This window comes from Cornus florida, unplaced genomic scaffold, assembly GCF_030987335.1.
Source record: "Cornus florida cultivar Cherokee Brave unplaced genomic scaffold, ASM3098733v1 CherokeeBrave_3.0.0_Hap2_Chr10, whole genome shotgun sequence".
Classification (NCBI taxonomy): Eukaryota; Viridiplantae; Streptophyta; class Magnoliopsida; order Cornales; family Cornaceae; genus Cornus; species Cornus florida.
The window spans coordinates 61,797,933-61,808,044 of NW_026775580.1; the positions used below are offsets into that span (position 1 = coordinate 61,797,933).

Here is a 10,112-nt window from a genome sequence, read left to right on the forward strand (position 1 = left end):
GTAGATGGTTATTTCCATTATCAAGGTGCGAATTAACTTTCAGGGAGTGCTAATCCTGATGCGTGACAAATGCCACGCTACAATACTTTACATGCAGCGGTGTCACGTGTTGTAGGCCGATAACTTTGAAAAATATTACAATTTAATTTCTACAGAATAATAATAGATTTTTATTTTTACTAAAAGAATACACACTTATGTCTAACACTTTTGCTTATTTATAGAAATCCTGATCAATGGTTAATAACTTAAAAGAGTTCAACAATTTTCCACCCAAATATCAAGAACTCTTCTGTATTCTTGTAAAAGACTGTACAACCCAACTCTCTCTATTTTTTAGATTATTATCTACACAACCCTCCTTATGCCAGAAGAATGACACATGGCTTGTGATTCACTGTAATGGTTTCCTATTTGAATGGTTAGGATTAGTACATTTTTATGATTTTGTGCTAGTGCCATATGAAATTAGCCCCTCGACACATGTTGTAATCGATTGAAGCAGCTTAGTGATTATATTTTGTTGTTAGCCCGTCGAACATATGTTAAATTTCAAAATCTATTTATCTCTGAAAAGGGATATGTTCACTTTTACATTCAAAATTATTGTTTTAACTTTCTGTATAATTGATTCTTTCCTGAATAATATCAACAACTAATTCTTGGTTCTTCTTTCTCATTTATTTTTTTCTTTTTGCTTTGCTCCTTAATTTGTCATGTTAGTTGATATTTTTTTTTCTTACATTATAGCCCCCTCAAAAGTTGAAATCATAACTTGGCCCTTGCCTAGTATGATTGCAAGAGGAGAGAGAAGGGACCTAATTTGGTGGTATGATTGAATATCTATGAAATCTCAAATTTTGGGAGTTTTGATTGAAACCCATTAAGATGTCCCCAAATACCCTAGAAAATCGAAACTCTTCTCAAAAAATTTCGTGTTAGTATATTACATTATTGATTTGTTCTTAAATGATTTTAGAAACTAAATTTGCAATATTCTTGAATATAAGGCAACAGAGAATTGGGTTATTTAAGGTTTGGCTAGGGGAAATGTAATTATAATTATATTATGTTATATTTTTACACAAACTGTATTATTGAACCGATCCAAACTACTCTTGTACAATTAAGAGTGGTTGGATTTATGCGGTTTCATTGATTCAGCTCGCTTATAATACCTTTAATCAACACTATTAAGATAATCATATCATAACAGAGTGAGTGTCTTCTTAATGGTTAAGGAAAGGATGTTCATGGTTGGCGTTCTGCCCAATGTATGGGAATTTGTTGTAAATTTGTAATATTATGTCATATGTTGTGGACTCGTTTACGTGTAGCTGTTGACTTCTTGTTAGGAATCGCACTTTTAGAATTCCAATCGGTAAAAAATTCATGGTTAATAAGTAAAAAAATCCATGGTTAATAATTGTACAAATGCACCTGAAATTGAAGGGCCTCCCCGTCTCCACGTTGATAACTAGGGATGACAGAATACCTCTTCTCCTTAGGTACCTGTCCCATTTAGAACGATCCCACCTTGTCCGTTTATAACGATAAATTATAATTTTGTCATTATGTTTTATTTTTTATTTAATAATATTAGATATATATTAAGAAATTCATAATTTATTTTATTTCAGTGACTAAATATTCTTTGGATTATTCTTATTGGAGAACTTTTTTTTTTTTTTTTTTTTTTTTTGTATTATTTTGAAAAGTTGAATTTTATTTTTATCCAAAAGTATATTATCACAGTTAAAAATTTATTTTATATTTATTTTTATTAAATTTATATTATAATTACAAAAATACCCTATAAAATCTACACCTGTTTAATAAAAACAGAGTAAATATTTTAAACAGAGATGGGATGGGATGGGATGGGATCCCCGCCCCCAATTGCCATTGATGATGACTCCAACGGGTTGTGTTGGCTTATACGGCTGCCGATTTATGGAATCTATTAAAGTTTGCAACAGCCTGTTTTTGGGGTTTCGAGCATTGGCCTTTGGGCTCACATTTGGACCAGGCCACTATTGGGGCACGTGGGCCCATAATTCAGTGATAATCATTCTCAAATTTAACCCCACCAACCCCCTTAACACGAGAGATTATTGAATACCCGAAAGTATAGTACCCGGGGTAGTGGGTGCTATTTGATTATGGATGTGGTGGTGGGGTTGGTATTCCCCAGGGCCGGGGTATTCAATAATTTTCCCCTTAACACGCCTCTCTACAGTCAGTCAACAATTCCATTTTCAACCATTTTACGTTATTTACCACCTTCCATTTTCACACACACAAACAAACAGAGACTCTTTGCAGCAGTCAAATCTAGATGACTTTATAAACCAGACTACAGGGGTTTCAGAGAACCAGTACAGAGGAAAGACATAGAAATAGAAAGATACGGAGTGTGAGCTGCAACAAGTTATGGAGCGTTTCGAAATTCTGAAAGATATAGGAGCTGGTAACTTTGGTGTTGCCAAGCTTGTTAGAGATAAGTTCACCAGAGAGCTTTTGGCTGTCAAATTCATTGAGAGAGGCCAAAAGGTTTCAATTCTTTCATTATTTGATGTTTTTTATATATATATTTTTCATTTTGATATGGGTTTTTTTCTTTTTTTGGATTGATTGGGAGGTTTATGTTGCAGATTGATGAACACGTGCAAAGAGAAATCATGAACCACAGATCCTTGAAGCATCCCAATATTGTTAGATTCAAAGAGGTTTGCTTTTTAGTAGAATCTTTTATTCCATATTTATTGTGTAGATGCAGTGTGTAGGAGTTATCAATGCTCTCTTGCTCAAAATTGTGAGGTTATTATACATTTTTATGTCTCATTACTGTAGTTGTATATACTTTCTTTCTTTTAGGAGAATTCTGATTTTCTTTTGCAGTGATATGCTTGATATTGGAATTCTTATTCTAAGCAAAAAAATAATCTTTGGTTTGGAAGATACATCCATTTCTTGATGGAATATGTAAAAGCTATAGAAAAATTTGTGTTATTTTTGCATTTTGGGCATCCAGTTTTAGTTCCCAGATCCTAAATTCGTGATATATGAGATTTGAATAGTGAATATGGTTTATACTTAATTGAAAGTCAAATTTACTTTTCAGTTATGATATAAGTAAAGTATTACTGAAGTTTTCTTACAGATACTCATCATCTCACTCTTCCACAGCTCTTGCTAACACCTACTCATCTAGCCATAGTAATGGAGTACGCCGCAGGAGGAGAACTCTTTGAGAGGATATGCAAAGCTGGTAGATTCAACGAGAATGAGGTAAATTAAAAGCAACGAATTGATTAAAACTTCTATCCAAACACCGGTGAAAACCCCCGTTATTTAGAGTCTCCCATAAGCATTTAGTATTTAGAGTACCGAGATGTATTACTGTACCACCGCTTACATATTTTAGTGATTTAACTGAAGCGGTACTGACGCATAGTTATTTCCGTTATCAAAGTACGTAAATGCGATGATACTATTTTGACGTGGTGCCAGACAAATGGTGTACGCGGCTTTCATTAAATTTTGACATGGCGCCACGTGACAAATGGGATGATAATATTTTCACTTGGAGCGTGGCGACGCGTGAAAAATACCTTACACGCAGCGGTGTCATGTGTTATACACCGATAACTTTGAAGAATAATACAATTTAATTTCTACAGAGTAATAATACATTTTTATTTTTACTAAAAGAATACACACTTGTAAAAGAGTTCAGCAATTTTAAAAGAATACAATTTAACTTCTAACACTTTTGCATATTTATAGGAATCCTGATCAACGGTTAAGAACTTAAAAGAGTTCAACAATTTTCCGCCTAAATATCAAGAACTCTTCTCTATTCTTGTGAAAGACTCTACAACCCAACTCTCTATTCTTTTAGATTATTATCTACACAACCCTCCTTATGCCAGAAGCATGACACATGGTTAGTGATTCACTATAATGGTTTCCTATTTGAATGGTTAGGATTAGTACATTTTAATGGTTTTGTGCTATAGTGCCATATGAAATTAGCCCATCGACACATGTTATAATCGATTGACGCAGCTTAGTGATTATTATTTTGTTGTTAGCCTGTCATGGATGCTCTCCACCTTTGAAGAACCAAAATCTATTTATCTCTTAAAAGGGATATGCTCACTTTTACATTCAAAATTATTGTTTTAACTTTCTGTATAACTGATTCTTTCCTGAAAAATATCAACAGCTAATTCTTGGTTCTTCTTTCTCATTTATATCAGGCTAGGTTCTTCTTTCAACAACTGATATCCGGAGTCAGCTACTGTCATTCAATGGTATTCATAACAGATGCTTGCTTTCTTTAATCATAATAATCGTACCTTTTGTAGTTCTTGTTCTTTAAAGATCCATGTCTCTTGCAGCAAATATGTCATAGAGATCTGAAGTTGGAAAACACACTGTTAGATGGAAGCACAGCACCGCGTGTCAAAATCTGTGATTTTGGGTACTCCAAGGTAATTATAATCTACAAGTGCCTCGGAACTGTTTTGGTTATCAGGAATTCTGATTACCCTTTATTTTTCTCTTCCTTGGCCTCATTTTGCAGTCATCTGTGCTGCATTCGCAACCAAAATCAAAAGTAGGGACACCTGCATACATTGCACCAGAGGTCCTCTCCAGAAAAGAATATGATGGGAAGGTGAACATTTGTTTCCCTTGTGATGCACTCCATGATGGTTGTCATTTAAATCCGAACTCTATATCTAATCCTCGAGAACTTTAGCTTGCAGATGTTTGGTCTGCTGGGGTCACTTTGTATGTGATGCTGGTTGGGACGTACCCCTTTCAAGATCCTACCGACCCTGGAAACTTCAGAAAGACAATCACCGTGAGAAATATCACTAACTTTTCATCAATAGGAAAGAAAAACATTTATTTGTCTATTGGTTTGAGTATTACCATTCGGAGTCCTGATTAAAATGTTTTTTCTCGTGACAGCGGATACTTAGTGTCCATTACTCGGTTCCAGATTGTGTCCAAATTTCAATGGAGTGTAGACATCTTCTATCTCGGATATTTGTGGGGAACCCTGAAAAGGTAATATAGCTTCTAATTTGTCAAAACTTAGGAATTCTGAGAGCCTATTAAATAACTTCGATTTCTGAAAGACTGAAACTATCTTTTGCTGACCTGTTGGGACGTATTATTCAAAGTCAGTTCCAATATTTGATACCTGCTAAATACTGTCCTCCCAATATGAGCATGCTGAGTACCAAAAAAATCTAAATTGAGTTTCTTATTTAAAAAATGAACACATGCATATGAATTTTAGTACTCTCTCAAATATGAGCCTAAACCGGACTTGCTATATATATATATATTTTGTTGGTTTTAGCTCTTTATTTTATTGGATTAGATTTGACTTATTTAGTATAGAATATGCTGAACTATCTGGAATTGCTCTTTCCCAGAGAATAACGATTACAGAGATTAAACACCACCCATGGTTCTTGAAGAATTTGCCCATAGAATTGATGGAAGGAGGAAGCTATGATAGCATTGATGTAAATAACCCACTGCAAAGCATTGAAGAAGTACAGTCGATAATACAAGAGGCAAGGACACTACCTGAGGTGTCCAAGACCGGGGTTCATTTCATTGGAGGAGGCAGCATGGATCTTGATGACTTCGATGATGCAGATAATGAGGATATAGAAACAAGTGGTGATTTTGTGTGCCAATTGTGAGTTGAGTGTACGAATGAGCTGTACATTCTTAAGGTATGTTTCCAGTATTTTGAACTGCAGAATCTCTTTAGGGAGGGTGGGAATTTCCTTTCTTTAAATGAAACCCGGACTTTCCATTGGGCAGATTAATGATCTTGTGAGGTTCATTTCTTGTTTGTGATTAGTGAAATTATATTATCATCTTGTTTTATGAAGCAGTCAAGTTGAATTGAGCATCTTTATTTTTGGCTGACAAATGACAATGATGTTATAATGTGGTTGAAGAACCATCAGGATGGAGTTGTATAGATTCTGTATAGCATTCTAGATTCCGTTAGCCTTTACTAATTTGCATTACAATAATATATACTATGATTCGAATTCAGTACTGCATATATTATTACAGAAAGAGAATACGTTGGTGAGAAGAAAAAAGGATTTTCCTTTTCTAACCATCTTCTAAGAGGAGTATGCTGTGGAACCCATTCAGCAGTATGCTACCAAATATAAGAAAAAATTAGTTTTAGTTGAGATTGTTCCATCTGTATTTTAAAGGGTTGACATGCTTAATGGATAATCTAAGTTATGATTTGGCGAGGAACATAAATAGAGTAATGAAGTTGAATGTTTCTACTTTTGGCAATAAATTGTTCTTTTATTATTAATTTTTTCTTACTGTGATAGTTTGGTTGTGTATTCATTTTATAAACTTCATGCTGTGCCTGTTCTGTCTTATATCAGTTTCACTCTTAAAAAGTGCTTTAAATACAAAATTTGAGAGGCTATTTGATGAAATTTTGGCGTATACCATTGATAGGTTAAAGCCAGATTACTTTTAGAATCTGGAAGATCATATTAAGCTGAGCCTTTAAAGACTTTGTGGCAAGAGATGAGATGTTTGAAATTTTAACAAATAATGTTGAATAAACCATGTTACTTTGCATGGGGTGACTAGAGTTTGTTTTAGAGTCTTCCACTTGTATTGTAGAGGGGATTGGAGAATTTTAGAATATTGGAGAGTTTGTAGAAGTTACCAAGATTTTAAAAAAGTAAACTTCCTAGATATTTTGGATGTTATATTTTAGATAGTAGATCTTAGCCCTTAATTGTAATGGATGTTAACTATATATTTGAGTTGAGATGCCTATAAGTCAGTGAAAGAAACAGTAACGCCTTCACATAAATAAAATTAAGGATATGACTATATTATTCTATAAACAAAGGGTCTTAATCAAAGTTATCATCAGGCGGCAGATATGTGTCTTCATCATAGCCGCATCAGGCCGATCTCGATCCCTCGTCTTTATCAGAGTTTTATTTCACATATCTAAAATTAAGGATATGAGTATATTATTCAGATTAGCAACAAAACTGAAAAATCTATAAACAATGTAGTACTGAGTAGATACTGGAACAAGAACAAATTACAGAAATGAGATGGTTTGACCAACATTAGATAAGAAAATAGGATAATCTGACTACAAAACATAGAAAAGAGAGTTTTCTTAGTAGGTACTTTTAAAACATGGATAACATGACTTGGGTTCAATCAATTTAAATTACTTCAAATTTGATAATATCAAAATGCCTCTGGATCGACTTCTTGTTTTGCTGCTAGCTTTTTCAACTTACCTTGAATTCTCCATAGAAGTAAGAGGCAACCCGACCTAGACACATGGCTAAGCCATGCCCTTTTTGGCGTTGAAGCTTTCAGGTAAGAACATTACAGCAAAGATTTGCTGTACTGGAACAAGAAGAGATGACACAAGCCTCCCAATAGTGATGCGGGGCTGAAGGTCAATCAAAGACTTCCTTTAATCAACAATTGCATTCCTATTGCTAATGACACAAGAATCTCTTGCCTACTCAGGAATAGCCTACACACATGCATCAAAGAAGGTGGTTAAAAGTCGAAACAAATCAAGTAGATGGGTGCCTCTTAACAGATTCACATTATCAGAAGTATATAATGCTTAACAGGAAGCAACTTATAGTTTACTATGTTATTTCCTTTTTTAGAACAACAAAAAACAGTACCAGAAAAGAAATTAGTATTATGGTTCAATTTGAGGACAGACAAGAAGTTGGTTAATACAAACTTATTCTATCTTCTTGTAGAAAACAAAACCTTAGACAGTGCACAACCAAAAATAACCATTTGAAGTGTAGTACTTTGCAGAGGCTAAAGTTACAAATCATTTGACCATAACTACTTATTTGTCAGAGGAACTTGTGCAACTCGTGTTAGAAAACAGCCACATGTTGTTGCTTTGTAGAAAAATATGGTACTAATTTTTGCTTCTAAACAAAGCATGCTTGCAAACGAGTTCCTGGACTATGTGGAATCAGGAAATTAAAGTTGCAAAGTCCATGAAATTTGGGTTGGTAATCCACCTACCGGGAAAATCATCGTTGATGATCGTGGGAACAGTGCAAAACAGAGCGGAAAACATGGAAACAAGGAATTGAACTTGCATGACAAGATCAAAAGTGATAGTCAAGCCAGCCTTCAACCGAGTATACTCCACTGCAGGCATAATAAATCCATGAAAGCAGCAGCAAGGTTCTCCGGAAGGACGATCCCCATTCGTGTGATGCCCCAGAACAACTGATCCAAAGGTCATCAAAACCACAACATTGATCGAGTAGTGAGTGAACTTATGCTTCACAACTATAAATGTGAAAATTGCTGTGAAGGCGAGTTGAGAGAAGAAACTGAGACAGGAAGGTAAATAAGCCGAAGGAGTAAAGGTAGCCACCAAGACCAAGGAGAACTCCCAAGAAGGCACTTGATGCAGCAAGCCTTGGTGTGATCTGTAGTCCGGTGGCTGTTGCCGTGGCTCGCACTTGTGCATAAGAAATGGCAAGGGGGAAGATGAGGATGGGGAAGCCAGCAGTGAGTAACCAAGCAGCAAGCCATTGCCTCTTTCCTCCATGCAACAAGTATAGCCTTACAAGAATTGAGCCACCTACTTGACCAATTGACATCAATATGAAGTTCAGGAGTACAAGCAATGCCTTAACAGGCTTGCTGCTGCTTTGGTCCATTGTTGCCTCTCCTTACATTGCCTCTAAGCTCCTGATTGATTGCACTCAATGATCTAAGTGGATGAGAACAGACGCAAGTGTTTGTTTATTTAATTCATAGTTGGATATATCAGGAAATGGAAGTTATAACAAATAGGAGGATGGCAAAGTTATATGCGCATGCCACTGTTAAAAAGGAGACATTATAATATAGAGCCACTCAGAAGCAACTATTATTGTTGCAACACTAACAACAAAGTTTGTGTTAATTTGTGGGGGCAAACTTATATGGTGGGTTCATTTTTGTAATTTTAATGAGATTTTCTTCATAAATTTTTAAAAATTTAAAGTATAAAATGCAAAAAAAAAAAAAAAAAAAAAAAAAATTAGTGGGGGGCAAATTGTAATTTTAGTAAGGGTATCTTCATAAATTCTTAAACATTTGAAGTATAAAATGTAAAACGAGATAAAAAATCCAGTGGGGGTGAATTGTAATTTTAGTATGGGCATCTTCCTAAATTATAAAAAAAATTGAGGTACAAAATGAAAATATAAAAAATACAGTGGGAGCATCCGCCCCCACTGATCTTATGTTGGGTCTGTGCTTGTTTGTACGTTCTTTAGTTTGTTGGACTGCAAAAGAAGAGAGATTTTTTCTTTTGTTTTAGTTTCTCCTTTTCGATGATTTAGTTTGCTTAGAGCATCTCCAATGATAAAAGTCATTTTTGCATGCCAAATTTATATTTTGACAGGTGCTACAGTGTCAAAATGCTACATTTTAGCAATTCTACTCCAATGATGCATTTTATCCAAAATGCTATTTTTTAACATAACCACCATTTTCTTTTTTCAACTACCATTCCCAACTACCATTTTTGAATAGAATATGGAAAAATGTAAAAGAAACCCATCTACCATAATACTCAAATTAATCACCAATTTGCATAAAGAGACTTCAAAATTAGAACTTTATTTTTGTTTTTGTTTAACAAAGAAAGGAAAAAGAAAAAAACAAAAAAAATTACAAGTCTCAGACAAGTATAACTAGTGAATACTTTTGTTAGGCTTTAATTTATAAGAAAGAAGACTTTCATTTACATGCATTTAAGAAAATCCGTTGTATTTCATGATAGAAAATCATCATCAAAAACTAAAAGATAAAAAAAAAGTTCATATAGTAAGTCCACAATAACTCACTGTAAGGTCATGAAAGAGAATTATAACCGAATTTCAGAATAAATATTCCATCAACACAGAAATATTTTTTTTTCTCCGAATGGCGTGTTTTTATAAATATAACGAAAATAATACAATTACACAAGGAGATAAACTCCAATACATAAATAGGAATGGATACATTTCACTCCCAGCAAA

General features: G+C 34.3%; 1 protein-coding gene and 1 pseudogene across 1 annotated transcript; one reads left to right on the top strand and one right to left on the bottom strand.

Moving 5' to 3' along the window:
* The first annotated feature begins 2,308 nt into the window (after positions 1-2,308).
* LOC132276207 (serine/threonine-protein kinase SAPK1-like) lies at positions 2,309-5,947 on the top strand. Its single transcript, XM_059777536.1, has 9 exons — positions 2,309-2,553; positions 2,655-2,729; positions 3,190-3,291; positions 4,266-4,319; positions 4,407-4,499; positions 4,592-4,684; positions 4,769-4,873; positions 4,984-5,082; positions 5,457-5,947. Exons 1-9 carry the CDS (start codon positions 2,434-2,436, stop codon positions 5,730-5,732), a joined length of 1,017 nt encoding a protein of 338 aa, XP_059633519.1. The 5' UTR covers positions 2,309-2,433; the 3' UTR covers positions 5,733-5,947.
* A 1,016-nt stretch (positions 5,948-6,963) lies between these two features.
* On the bottom strand, positions 6,964-8,776 carry LOC132276208 (purine permease 1-like; annotated as a pseudogene).
* Between the last annotated feature and the right edge of the window lie 1,336 nt (positions 8,777-10,112).

Bases quoted from the DNA above. Each gene is read 5' to 3' on its own strand.
- LOC132276207 (XM_059777536.1), top strand. From the start codon at position 2,434: ATGGAGCGTTTCGAAATTCTGAAAGATATAGGAGCTGGTAACTTTGGT. The intron at 2,554-2,654 runs GTTTCAATTCTT...TTTATGTTGCAG, and splicing joins TCATTGAGAGAGGCCAAAAG to ATTGATGAACACGTGCAAAG. The intron at 3,292-4,265 runs GTAAATTAAAAG...CATTTATATCAG, and splicing joins GTAGATTCAACGAGAATGAG to GCTAGGTTCTTCTTTCAACA.